This window comes from Fukomys damarensis, unplaced genomic scaffold (genome assembly GCF_012274545.1).
Source record: "Fukomys damarensis isolate Sample0158 unplaced genomic scaffold, DMR_v1.0_HiC HiC_scaffold_15, whole genome shotgun sequence".
Taxonomy (NCBI): domain Eukaryota; kingdom Metazoa; phylum Chordata; class Mammalia; order Rodentia; family Bathyergidae; genus Fukomys; species Fukomys damarensis.
This window is the reverse complement of record NW_022900927.1, coordinates 64,663,315-64,677,500: the sequence shown is the minus strand read 5'-3', so window position 1 is coordinate 64,677,500 and position 14,186 is coordinate 64,663,315. Positions and strand designations below refer to the sequence as shown.

The following is a 14,186-nucleotide window of genomic DNA, read 5'->3' as shown; positions in this document are numbered from 1 at the left end:
GTGCTGCGAGCTGTGCGCGGCCTGTTTGGGGTCACCATGAATATGTGTGGGTGTCCCCTCGCTGGGTCTTCGGCACTTTCACCGCCTCACACATTCCCCCCAGCTGCTGCCGATCAAGTGCCTGCTCAGGTCAAGGGGCAGAGGCAGCGCTGCCCTCACTCCGCTTCAACTGGGCCAAGGTTCTGGGCTGCGCTATGGGCAAGCAGCGGCCTCGGCCTCCAGGCTCTGGAGGGAGTGGGCGCTCGGCAGCTACTGGCCGTGGGGGTGGCCACTCTTCGTAATCAGTGGGCTTTAGGGACAGACACATGGCTGTGGCCCCGTGCACTTGGCAACATCTCTTTTCACTACCCTTTTGCTTGTGGATCTCATTAAATCACACTAAAATTGAAGCTCACACAGTCTTGTCTTCATTGGGCTGAGCAGGTTTTGTTCTGCTCTCTCAGCGGCCCAGAGAGTCGGCTGCATTTTACTGAATAGCTGACTTGGAAGCCGATCACTGAGCCCGGAGGCCCCACACCTCACGGGGGACGGCTTTTCCCCTGGTGCTGGGGACTGAACCCAGGGCCTGTAAGGTGAGATGTATCTCCAGCCCTTTGTGTGCTTTTTAATTTGAGACAGGGTCTCACTGAGTTGCTAAATTGTCCAGGCTAGGCTCAAACTTTCAGTCCTCCTCCCTCAGCCTCCCAGGGTGTGGGATTACAGGTGTGTGCCACAATGTCTGGCTAGGAATGTGCTTTTAAAGTCCATTTAGCTGATCTTTCTTATTTCGTAGATGAGGAGCTATGTCTGCATGAGATCAGCATCTCACTCAGTCAGAGCAGGGCCGGCACCCCGGTCTCCGGTGCCCTCTCCCAGCCCACGGCCACCTCTTGTGCTTCAGTTAATGACAGCAGCAGCGATGGCGGTGTCATGAGGGCTAGCAGCTGGCATGGCAAGCGCTCCGCATGCACCAGAATCTCTTCTAAATCCCTTGGCTGTGCCCTGGTCCAGCCTGAGGACACAGCGCCTGCCACTGTGAGTGTCCCAGCATGGCAGCAATGGTTCGCTGTGAGAGAGCAGAGGCTCCTGTGCTTTTGAATGGATGGACGGACGACTAGGGGGCTAAGTACTGTTATCACCCCATCTTACGAAGGAGGAGTGGGAGATCCTTGAAGGTGAAGAACTTTCCAAAGGTTTTACAGCTAGTGAGGAGCAGAGGGGAGACTCAAACACGGCCTGGCTCAGACGCCTGCCTCCTCATGACTTCTCTGCCCCAGCACTGGGCTATGGCCCTCTGCATTATCCCTGTGGTCATAGTGCACAAGAGCACAGGTCCGAATCCAGTTCTGTGGAGCACACCAGTCCCAGGCTGCCTCCACGGGGAGCCATCCATGCGGCAAATGTCAGGTGAGCCGAGCACCCCTAGGTGGCACCAGGGTCACGGAAGTGCGGTGAGTACCCAGCAGGAGCTGGCCAATGCCAGGAGGGCTTGGAGTGGGGCACCCTAAAAGATAGCAACTTCCAACGCTGAGTTACATATCCTGCAAATCTTGCCTTTAAAATGGATGGAGAAATAGATATTTCCATGACAAGGAGCATCTCAAGAAATTCATGACCACCAAACAAGTGCTATGAGAAATCCTCAAGAAAGAGACAATGAAGCCAACAATGTCAGTAAGTCAAACAGAATGAACACACCTAGTGGGAGGAGCAGCTGAGCAGAAGGGGGAAAGTAAGGAAATCAGTAGTGAGAAAATAATGCAATGATAGGAACAAATCAACACCTCTCAGTAATGACTCTTCATGTGAATGGTCTCAATTTTCCAATCAAAAGACACAGATTGGCAGAATAGATCAAAAATAAAACCCCCAATGTATAGCGTACAAGAAACATACTTAATTTTAAAAGATACAGATTAAAAATCAAGGGATAGAAAACAACATCCCTTGCAGTGGCAACCCAGAGAAAAGCAGGAGCTGCTCCCCTAATTTCAGACAAGCTAAGACTGATCAGAAGAAGCAAAGAAGGCCACTACACATTGGGTAAGGGAACAGTTCAACAGCAAGAGCTAACAATTATAAACATGTGCACCAAACACCAGTGCACCTAACTTTAGAAAACAAACACTAATGGACATGAAAAATCAAATAAACACCAATGCAACAGAACAGTGGACCTCGGTTCACAAACTCAAGTCTTTCCGTGATTCGGGGTGCGCACAGAACTGGATGAGAACCAAATCAAATTCAGTGGTTAGGTTCAATGTTGATCTTATGAAGACATTTGATTTAGTTCTTGTCCAATTCAGTTTGCAATCAGAATAGTGGGAAGAATTAAGTTTGTGTACTGAGGTACTACTGTAAGGGGGTGCTCAATACCCCACTGTTACAAACTGACAGACCAGCTAGGCAAAGAAATCAACAAATATCAGAGTTGAACCAAACCCTCAAACAAATGGACTTAATAGATATTCACAGAGTGCTTCATCCAACAACACAGAATACACATTCTTCTCAGCAGCACATGGGACTTTCACTAAAATGAACTATGCACTATCCAATAGCATGCTACAGTAAATGCAAAAGAATCAAAACTAGTCCATGCATATTATCAGATCACAGTGCAATGAAACCAGAAATAAATGGCAAAAAAACCCACATAAACTCTGCAAACACCTGGAAAGTAAACAATACTTTCTTAAATAATGGGTCACAGATGAAATTCAAGAAGAAATTAAACAGTTTCTACAATAAAATGATAATGCCACCATGACATGCTAAGACCTATGGGATGCTTTGAAAGCAGTCCTAAGAGGGAAGTTAGCAGCAGTGAATTCCCACATCAGAAAAACAGGATGAGCTCAAATAAATAACCCAGTGCTGTACTTCAAAGTCCTAGAAAAACAAGAACAATCCAAACCTGAAGCCAGTACAAGGAAGGAAATTATAAAGATCAGGACACAGCAAAGGAAACCACTAACACAGTGAAGAGACAATCTACAGAATGGGGAAAAGACTTGCCAGCTGTTCCTCAGACAAAGGACTGATATCTAGAATACAAAGAACTGGAGAAAATTAGACATCCCAAATTTAAAGACCTAATTAAAAATTGGGTATCTGAAATGAACAGACACTTCTGGGACAAAGAAGTACAAGAGGCCAATAGGTACATGAAAAAGTCCAACATCACTGGCTATTTGAGAAATGTAAACAACACTGAGATTGCACCTCACTCCAGAAAGAATGAATACCATCAAGAAATCAACCAATAACAAATGCTGCCAAGGCTGTGGGAAGAAAGGAACCCTCTTCCATTGTTGGTGGGAGTGTGAACTGATATAGATACGATGGAAATCAGTATGGAGAGTTCTCAGAAAACTAAAATGAGAAATTCTGTTTGACCCAGCCATTGTCCGTCTGGGGACTTTCCCCAAAGAGTTGAAGACATGATACCACAGCAATGTATGCACACCCATGTTTATAGCAGCAGAACTCACAATAGCTAAATCTTGGAAATAGCCTGCATGTCCATCAACAGATAAATGGATTTAAAAATGTGGTATCACATTTTTACACAATGGAGTACTACTCTGCCATCAAAAGGGTACACTTGAGCCATCTGTAGGAAAGTGGATGCACCTTGAGACTGTAACGTGAAGAGAAATAACTCAGACACACAAACTCAAATATCATATGGTTTCTCATAGAAATATATACATAACAAAATAACAGACAGCTAATGGAGTAAAAGAGAAAGAAGAAAAAGGTTTTGTAATCCAGTGTGGACAATGTGGCTAAAACTGTGCCTTGACTTGGCACAATCGTCTCACACATTTGATGTGTCTTTGGCCTATTAGTCTGGTTTTCGGCCTGCATGTCTGATCATTAACTTCATAAGGTCTTATACGATAAGTAAGTGAATCTGATGCTACAAAAACAAAGGGGGTGGAAGGAGCAGGGCAAAAGAGGGAACCGAAACGCGCTAAGGGCTGCCAGCCCCGGCTGTGCACACAGTCTCCATGCACTGCACACACGCGCTAATCAAAGTTAAAAGAAAACAACAAACACTTATTTATCTCAAGGAAAAGCGTCACAGGCACTGGCCATGTGCCAGGCGTCAGAAGAGAGTGAGTGAGCGGCACCCAAGCACCCAGCTGCCGGCAGAAGGTGCGGGTGACACCCAGGTGCAGGGCCTTTCTGCAGCCCCCCGCCCGCCCTGGGCAAGACGCCCCCTGTGCTGCGTCAGCCTTGTGCTCATCTCCCCCTCGTCCTCAGCCCCAGCCCCATGTGGGTGGGCACTCGCACCCAGGACGGGCACTCGGGAGGCACTGGCACAGTGAGCGGAACACTTCAATGAGAGGACGAATCTCAGCCTCCACGGTGGCCACTGCAGGCGCAGAGCCTGTGCGCTCCGAGAACTCTCTGCGTTGTGCTTTCCCTGGGGTCTGCTTTGTTTTCCTGCCACGAACGGCGCGAGGAGAAAGGGGACCGAGTGCGACGCTGCTGATGGTGACATGGCTAGGACTCTGGATAGACACCTGCTCTGCACCTGGCCCTGGGGACATGGCGATCAGAAGGCCCTGAGCGGTCTGGGTGGACCAGGTGGGGGTTAGGAAAAGCAGACCCGGACACCTGGTGGACAGTGGGTGGACACATCCAGGACCCCTGTATCTTGCCCAAGTTCTGGTGGCCAGCGGAGGTCAGCCCAGACACTTAGCACCTGCGTGACCCCTGGTGAGGCTCCAGCTTCCTGGGCACAGTCTTTTCCTGCTCTGGTGGGTTCCATACAGGACCCGGCATGGAGCAGACTGTTGTTAAACTGCGTTATCTGGGTGATTTTCCCTAAAATTCTTAACGGGGAAAGTGGGCTGGGGCAACTAGAGAGGAGGGAACCGGGCTGAGCTGAGTCCCAGGAGGGTAAACACAGCTGAGCCCTTCACTGTGCTGCTGAGGAGGCCCCAGAGAAAGTCTTTTCCAATGGGAATGGCAGGGGACTCTGTCATGAGCACCACACGCTCCGACTGGACACCCGCAGAATGATTTTCCTCCAGCAGGTGCAGAAGGCAGGCAATTCGCTGCACACCCTCTTTGTGCACACTTGCGGCTGCAGGCTTCCCTGCCAGGAGTGGCTGGCTCACGTGAGCCCTGAAACACTGCAGACTCCAGGCTGATGTAGAAGGGTGGGCGAAAACGACAGTGCATGTTTCAATGAAACACAATGGTCACAGGGAGACATGTCGCCATGAACCCTCCTCAGTTCAGCGCAGCCACCTCATCGCTCTCGACACTGTCTGAATCAGCTCTGCAGTCCACCTTCCTGAGTGTCTTTAGAAGGTATGATCAAAAATATGGTGAATGCTGCCTGGTGCCACCCAAAGCAAAGGCGGCTCATGAAAACCTCAGGGTGCGTCCCCACCCACCTTATCCAAGGGAGCTGGCACCTTCTGACTTCCGGCTCTCCCCTGAGCAAAAAAAGACCATGACAGGGAAATATTTTGAATCGACTCAAGACATCAAGGCAGCCACAGTAGCTGAAGACCCTCAGCAAAGAGGATTTTAGAACTAATCAGAGAGCCCTAAGAATGGCGGCATAAGTGTGTTCGAAGTGCAGGGATTATTCTGAGGGGGGCGATGATGTGTCTCTTACTGTAATAATTTAAAAATATTTAGACATTCCTCATAGTTGTCAAATCACACTATGTCCACCAAGACTGGCAATGAGCTAGACTTAGTTCCCGTTCTTCGCGTCACTGACACAAGGTCTGCCAGGCACTCAGGGCCCAAGAGGGTCCCGGCATGGTATCACGTGCTCCACCAGCTACAGCAGCAGTGTCCACACACGTGCTTTCAGGCAATCTGCCTCCTGGCTGGGGGGACGATAAGGGGGACAGGACTCAGGGAGAGGGGCCAGTGTGGGAAAGCCGCCCGGGCCTTACACTGGATGATGAGCTTGCGGTGCTCCTCGTGGGGGTCTTCCATGGTGTACAGGGTCTGCTTGGTGATGCTGTTCAGGTCCACATTCCGCCAGTCCTCCAGCATCTGGAACGTGATGTCAGCGCTGTGGATCACTGTCCGGGACGCCTACGACCCAAGCCAGCCAGTACGCTAGTTAGTTCCCGGCCTGTTAGGTTAAACGCCCTGCCCTTGCCTCCTTTCTGCTTCTGGCATCAAACCACTCTGAGAGTCAGGAAAGCGGTTTCAGGAGAGCAGCAGATGACACCACAGCCCAGAAGGTCCGGGTACTGCCTCCTGCGGCCGCTGCCTCCTCCTGCATCTCCTCTGCAGGAGCCTCAAGGTGGTCAGGCCAGATCCGCTGCCGCTGTGCCCAGCCCGCCCGGCCTGGGCCCATGGAGCAGTGGGGGAATCCCACGGGGCTGCCTGTTTTCTGACTCGAGCTTGGCTCAGGGCTATGGACTTGGTCACCCATGCATACCTGGGGCTGGACTGGGGGACGTCCCTGCTGCTGCTGTGCATACGATGGATTAAACCACAGAAATTTCGATGCGTGCGTTTTTCATGTAAATGTATTCTAAAGCATTTTAGGCCCCCATTTTCTGTTTTTGCTTTTTTAATCTAATTAGGATGATTAAAATAAATACGAATCATTGGGATGAGCAGAAAAGAAACTATACCATAAGAGTCAGTAGTGTGTTTGTGTGCGTCTGTGTGTGTGCGCGTCAGTGTGTGTAACGATCCTCTAAAGCTGTGACGTCTGCAGCAGACCCTCATTAGTGAGCCTAAGTTTACAAGCTGGAAAAATAGTTGGAACAACATCACTAAGCTGAAAGAAAACTGAAAAAAGCAAAGAAAAATATGTCTGGGATCATTTTTTTTTTACTTGCACTTTTTCAAACTTTTAATAAATAGGAGATTTAAAACGTTCAAGAGCGTTGTACATCTTGTCATGCTTGTGAGAGTCCAGGCTAAGGTAAATTCTGGCAACCCCTGGTTCCACTTGCATCGCCAAGCACAGAGAAAACCCTACTCAATAATCCCAGCCGCTCAGGATCGTGACAGCTTGGTGTCCTGGAGTCCGACACATCGCGGCACTGCTGGGGACCAGCGAGCTCATTTGGGGCAGCCAGGCAGAGGAGCCTCCATTTCCTGGTGTCACAGTGCCTGCTGCTTGTTGGGGGCTCCTCGGGAGAACGTTTGAAAGGCACAGTGCACAGGTACAGGAGCTATTTCTCTTCGATGAGGAGTCCAAAGTAGAAACAAATAAAACAGCAGAATGAAAGACAGATGATAGGAAGTAGGGAGATGGCTGGCGGGAAAGGAGGGGCCGGGAGGTGAGAGGAGGCGTCGGCATTAAGGTGCACTGTATGGACGCACCACCCCCACCCCTAGGCGAGCGCAGTCATCACGCACTGCAAACATGGGCTAATGAAAGTAAAACATTTTCAAAGCGGCCACTGTTAGGCAGGTGGATGCCCCTGCAGTGGCTACTGCACCACTCTTTTCCAGCCTTGCCCTGCAGTCCCTCCGTCCCCTGTGACTCGCGGCGTCCAGGACACCCCAGGGAGAGGCCTCCTCTGACCGTAAGGCACACAGCATATGTAGCTATGTGCCTGGCTGTTCCCAAGTTATGTTCAGTTTCCTTCATAACTTTAATTCATTCCTGGTTTACTTTCTCTTTTCCCGCGGAGGGCAGACACCACAGAGATAGTAGGGCACTGGGAAGAGGCGGCCGAGGCGCTTGCTTACTGGCTGGATCTGCAAGGGCCTGGCCGTGTGACCCTCGGGGCTGCGCAGTGAAGGTCGGTCCTGGATCTCACCCAGTCTGACTTGCCGTGTGTGTGTGTGTGTGTGTGTGTGTGTGTGTGTGTGTGTTCCTGGCACTAACTGACCCCCATCCTCTGGCCAGTCAGCAAAGGTGTCTGAGGGCTGTCTGGTGAACATGGAAAGGCAGGCTGCATTTGCCAATTAAATTCCACGTGTTGCAAAGAGTACAAAGTGGAGAGGGGGTGTGTGCATGTGCGTGAGTGCCGTGTGCTGTCCACAGGTGTGGGCGTGGGTGCGGGCACATTGCCCAACACTGTTAGTGAGTAGGTGGAAATGTTTTTAGCACATGTACATCAAACAGTCTCAGACGCTTGAGCCACTTAGCCAGTGATGGCCAGGGCCTTTGGTCCTGGGGTGTCATGGTCGTGGGGCGCCTTCCTGGACTTGGATTCCCTTCACCAAGGGGCAAATTAACAGCAAGACAGTTCTCAGTCAATTGGCAGGGAGCAGGGTCTTCCATTTCTAGTTTAGTCAGTTTGTTTAATTTCTTATACCAAGCACCTATTACTTTTATGCTAAAAAATAATGCAGATCTGGAAAAGTGAGAAGAGTTGGGCAAATATTTAGTGTACAGTGTGGCTTAGATGCTTTTGATCTGCATTTCATAGACAAATCATCATGTTTCTCTGATGTTTGATTCTTGGATCCAGTGGCCCGTGGCTGGGGTGACCCCAACTCCCGGCTGCACTGCTGGGCTAGGTGTCACCTGTGGGGCTTGGGAGTGGCACCAAGTGGATGGAAGCCAGGCACTGGGCAAGCAATGCTGCAGACAGGGAATTCTGCACCCCAAATACCAACAGCCATGAACCAGCTCCGACTTACGGAGAACAGGAAAGTAAGGATCTAAAAGGTTTAGGGACAAAGTGAGGGTGATTTTGTGCGTAAGTGGAACTGTTGTTCTTGGCTAGCATTTTAATTCCTTATCTGTAGGAAGTACACCTCATGGAGAGCGAGGCCCGGGGGACGAAGGGACAGACGCACTGGAAGGCATTCCTGGGCACACCCTCCTCTGGGCCCCTGGGTTTCCAATGACAGACCCGGGACAGACGCAGAGGGCAGCTACCTGGCAAAGGTGATTGAGCGACGTCTGCCTTCTCAGGACTTGGGAAAACCTCCTGGACACTGCAAGAGGAAAAGAGATGGAAATATCAGCGCCCTTAAAATCCAAGGTCGGGTTCAAAGAGTGGCTCCCTTCCTCTGCCTACAGCGCCACTCCCACTGTACACCCCCGCTGCACTGGACCCTTCTCTGTTCTTCCCCTTGGGCTTCAACAACAGTTTCCTCCCGGTGACCTCTGAGGTACAGATTTCAAAGTCACACACCTGCCACACTCGCAGGTGTGAGAAATGGTGGCGTCAATCAACCGCGAGTAGAAGCAACTATTCACTTGTCTTTCATTTCGCTAATTGCAAGCTCACTCGTTCTCCCCATAAATGATTGCAGGAATCCAGTGGCAGCTTTGAAGAAGCCCCTTCTGAACAGGAGCATGTCTGACAGGAGATCTTGACTGGGGACAGGGCCCTTCTAGGACGGCGCCCCAGCGGCACCTTGCGTGTGGCTTTGATAATCTGCCCAGCTTGCGGCATGATCGCCAAAATGGTGGTCGCTGCCTTTAGGAAAAGTGCTTGCTCCCTGCGCCAACGTAGCGGCAGGCGGGCTGAAGTGGGGCGGCTATCTGCCCAGTGTCGCAGCAGACAAGACCAGAGCCTGCAGACCACAGCCTGCAGTCCACGGTGTCGCACGGCCTCCAGCTGCACTGCACTCCCTGGTACGAGCCACCTCCTCGGCTGGCCAGCTCGCACTGGCGGAAGGGCCAGCAGAGAGACTTCGAGCTGCTTGTTTTGTCAGCTTAATGAAAACGGGCACGGGGCATTCTTCTCATTAATTTCTAAACTGGTCAAGAAATAGAAACTTCCCCGGGATTATTCTCATTTGCGCTAGGAGCTGGCTTGGTTTGAAAACGAGGGTGTGGGGTGGAGGAACGGGGTTGGGGGGTGGACAGATGAACTTCTAATTTTCCAGGCCAATCAATCGTTAATCCTTCTCCTTAATTACTTTTTCTTTAACTTTGTGATGTGGAATTTAGTGCTGGAGAAAAGAAAAGAACTGAGAGCCATGAAATAAAGCGGGCTTTATCAATAGGTGATGGGCCCCGCAGGCGTCCTCAAAGGCGTCTGAAAGACCTCCTGCGCCCCCAGAGAGAGGGTAATTTGATCGCCTTCATTTTCCTCTCTGGCACTTGTTTCAGGCAAGAATAGCAAGCTGTATTCAAATGGAGCTTTGAGAAACATATATTTTAAAACCTTGTTTTGCTTAAAATCATTTCACCTTTGCTTAATCTTAATGGCAACAAATGAGCTGTGCAGGGTCTGCACACGCGTAGAGCGGGGAGCGGGGGACGAACTGGTCTCCGAAACAGCCCACGCCAGGGGGCGGAGGAGGAGCTTGGCAAGACACGGTTCACAGCCCCAGGTCCTTCTGGGAGAAATATTAATTTGGCTTTCTCATTAGGGGAGGACAGGAGAAGGCCCTGAGCTGCTCCCCATCACCAGCCACGCCCATTCCGTGGGTAGGAGCTGGTGAAAATCTCAGAACTTTGAGGTCATTCGCGGCCTTTACATCCCAGCTGGATGGCCTCTGGCTCTGGGGCGACTTCTCCGCATCACGAGCCTCGTCTTAGAACAGAGACTGCGTTTCCTACCGCGTTTCCTACACTGCAGAGGCGGACAGGAGCAGAAACTTGGGCAGCAGACCGATGGCCTGGGAGTAAAGCCTAGCTCTGTGGCTTGCCAGGTCTCAGCAGAGCTCCCTTCCTCCACAAGGAGCCCTGTGCCACCTACAATGAACATTCTGCAAGGAAGCAATAAGCTCAGCACACAGGGCACTGACCACTGCCGCTCTGCGGGCAGACAGCCTGTGGTAGCTGCTGTCACTTCATTATCGACCCACAGAAAACGTGCCACTCGACGGTTACTCTCCCTCCCTTCTCCCCACGACCCCAGCTTACACTCAAATTTGATGTTTCGCAGATTTTCTGGGAGGTCGTGCAGGGCCACCTTCAGCCACTCGTCCAGCTGCTTGGCAAACTTCCGGATCACCTGCGTCAGGCTGCACAGAGAAGGGACACTGAGGTGCCTGTGTTGTGCAGTCCATCCTGAGGCTCCAGCTTTGTCTCCTCCACTCAGGTTTTGGCCGCTACCCACTGTGCCACATGTCCCAGAGGTGCTGGGACAGGGCCCGAAGCCGGCCTTGCTGAGAGCCTCGGGCCTGGGAAGGGGCTAATGGGCACCAGTGCGGACCCACGAGGCCGGTGGCGGGAAGGCCACTGCTGAGCAAGGAGGAGGTCCCCTGGGCATCTTAGAAGAGCCTCGTGTGTGCGTGCGGACAGCGGCTGGGGCCTCGGAAGGGCACTCTGCAGCCACCTCCCCTCCCCTGCTGCCCTACGAAGCCCACGCTGCCACGCTGCCGTTGGAGTTAAGGCCTCCTGCTCACAGTGCCGGGACCAGGGTCCTCCTCAGTGCTGCCGGGCTGGGGGCCTCACCCCGTCCCAACGTGGACCGTCTACCCCACCTCTGCTCTGAGCCCACGAGACCACCTCACCCGGAGCAGCCTTCCAGTGCCTGTCCTGCCAGGCCTCGATGGCCACCATCACCCCGTGGGGCACTCCCTGTGCCCTGCCGTTCCTCCCGGTGATGAACTCCAACCTCCTTCGCCCCCATGCCCACAAAGCAGAGGAAGACAGCGGTCAGCATCCCGTTCTGGGTGTGGTCCCTCCTCCACCCTCCCGGACAGCCCACGCATCCACACTGACTCAATTTAAATATAAAATGTACGCTGCTCTCCTCTGCTCCGTCTCGCGCTTCGGGGCAGTGGAGCTGTCCAGGCCCTTTGTCACCTCCCCATTCCAGTCACTGTTCGCCTCACTCCGCCCTCACCTAACGGACATCCGCGCGACGCTCGGCTCTGCCACCTTCATCCGGCCTGTGGAAGCCCTGGCCGTGCCCCTGCATCTGTGACCCTGGTTCTGCGTGATCCTGGTCACAGAGCCCCCGGGCCTGGCCGCTGTGTCTCCCGGTTCTCTTTCCCTGAAGCAGTCTTCCTGCCTGGCTCGGGGACTTCTGCACACCTCAGGCACGGGGTCTGCATGGTCAGCAGCCCACGGCACCTGCGACCCCTCTGTTACCAGGGACGTCAGGCTCCGCACTCCCCCCCAGCCCGGGTTCTTTTCTTGGGGTTCAAATTTCAGAGTGAAACTACTTTCCATGAAGTTTCCGTGGTTAATTACGAGCCGGTTCAGCCATGCCTCACATGGGGCAGTGAAACGCCTCCCGCACTCATGGCAGAACTGCAGCATTGCTCCCATCCCGAGGCCTCACCTGCTGGCTCGCTGTGGCGGCCCAGCCCCGCCCTTCCTGCCTCTCCAGACCCACCCCGCCCGTCTCCTGCCATCGCGCTGCACTCTTGCCCCGCTCATCTGTTCCTTCTTTACCCCATCGTGGGATTGCCTAAAACACCCGGAACAGAAAGGCACCCCGCTCTCTCAGCCCCCCGCTGTCCCAGCATCCCTGCCTCTGCCACAGGGTTGGAAAAGATCGCCTCGAAGACGGGCACCGGAGGGACTGCAGGGACCCGGCTCTTCCTTGGGGTGGGGACAGTGGGCCTGGCGCACTGTCGGGGAGGACGGTAAAGGGGACTTCCGGGAAGCGGGGGAGCCAAGCCGGGGCCTGTAATGGGGCCTCTGTGTGGCAGGAGGCAAAGCTTAAAACTGCCCCGTTTTCCACCTTCAGACCCGCTTTCTAAGGGAGAAGCTTTCCTAGGACGCTTGGCTGCTCCGAACAGAGGCCAAATGTTGAGAGATCTCTGATGGCCCACGGCAGAGGGGCTTCTCTCTCCACTCAACACCTGTGGCCATTGCTGGCTCATAGCCGGAGCAGCAGAGAGAAGCGGCCGTCCGTGGATGGGCCTTTCACTTCCTGCAATTGTTTGCTTTTATTAAGCTGAAGAAAAGCAAGGAAGGACTCAGCCCAGAAGAGATTCTATTCTAGGACTTGGAATTTGGGTCTGCTGTCCATTACCTAAACATTCAGGCTATTTCACTGTGGGGTCGCCGGCTTTGTGACCACGTGGCCTGAGGTCCCTTCCTCGGCACTGGGCTGTGCCACCTCCGACACCACGTGCTGAGGCTGCCCATCACCCCCTCCTGCCGTCCCTTTCTGTGTGGGGTTCCTGTCTCTTCCCTAGCCAGCCTTCCTCCCGAGATTACTCCTTCCAGTGACAGCTCTTCCTCCCTACGCTACAGGTCCAGCTTGAGCCCTTGGGCTGCATCTTAATTCTGCCACCTCCAGAAGGTTACGATGGTAATCACCCTAAGGAGCGCTGAGCACTTCCGCTTTAACCCTCGGTCCTCCCCTCAAGTGGGCACTAGTGTCAGTCCCAGCAGAGAGGTGACAGCTGAGGCCCAGGAAAGTTCTTAGTTCATTGGAGGAGACGTGGCCAGGTAGGTAGCCCCACCAGGGTTCAAGCCTGGGCCTGTCTGGCGGCAACATCCATGCCTCCAGGTACTCTGGCACCTGCCTCCTGCCTCCTCTCCACCCATGGCCTTCTGCTTTTCACTGCGGTTCCTTCAACGTCTCAGGCCCGGTCCTGAGTCTTTCCTCCTCTGATGTCTTCTCCTTCTTCATTTTGCTAAAGCGATTACTGCCAGCCACCGCTGTGCCAAGATCACTCGGAAGAGGGGAAGTGTCCAAGTCTGAGAAGGAGCTACGCTTTCTACGAGTAAATTCTGCCTTTAGGATGGCAGTGGGAGTGTCACCGATTTGCCGACACTTCTCTGTGCTTTCCGGAGCCGGACAGAAGGGAGAGCTGAGCCAGGCCCCAGCCTGGCCAGGGCTGGGAGAGGGCATCGGGAGGGGTCGCCATCCTCACTCCCGTTCCGACCGCGCCCAGGGCCGGTACACAGATGGCACTCAGGCAGGGGAGGAATGAACGGATGTGGGAAGCCACACAACGCCAGCTGTCGGGTGGACCTTGGTCTTCGAAATAACTTTGTCCTCCTGATTAATGGAGTGACACTGGGTTTGTGAGTCCAAGATCACACTGCTAAGTATTTAACAATGGAGTTAAAACGAGTTAAAACAACGAATCCCATGGTAGACTGTAAGCTCAGTGGGGCAGCAGACATGTTTCCATTATGCAGTGGTGTATTCGGGGGCTGCCACAGTGCCTAGTAACCAATAAATATTTTATAGTAACCAATATTTCATAGTAATCAATAAATACTGGAGTAATACACCAAGGAACATTTGAGTCCTGAGAGCATTTTGGTTGCAGGTGAAGGGTGATAAGTCATTTCCACTCTTAAACTCTGCCTTCTACACGTCTGGATTAAATCTTCCATCTTGCTGGCTGTTTCCCACTTCTAGGCA

General features: G+C 52.7%; 1 protein-coding gene across 4 annotated transcripts in view; it reads right to left on the bottom strand.

The window, feature by feature from the left end:
- Positions 1 to 14,186, bottom strand: part of Rfx4 (regulatory factor X4) — a 136,164-nt gene that overhangs the window by 32,055 nt on the left and 89,923 nt on the right. For all 4 annotated transcript variants that reach the window (XM_010631310.2, XM_010631309.2, XM_010631308.2 and 1 more), the window contains 3 exons: positions 10,769 to 10,869; positions 8,825 to 8,883; positions 5,916 to 6,060 (listed from right to left, as the gene is read on the bottom strand). In XM_010631310.2, coding sequence (XP_010629612.1) covers positions 5,916 to 6,060; positions 8,825 to 8,883; positions 10,769 to 10,869 — 305 coding nt within the window. The remainder of the gene's footprint in view (positions 1 to 5,915; positions 6,061 to 8,824; positions 8,884 to 10,768; positions 10,870 to 14,186) is intronic.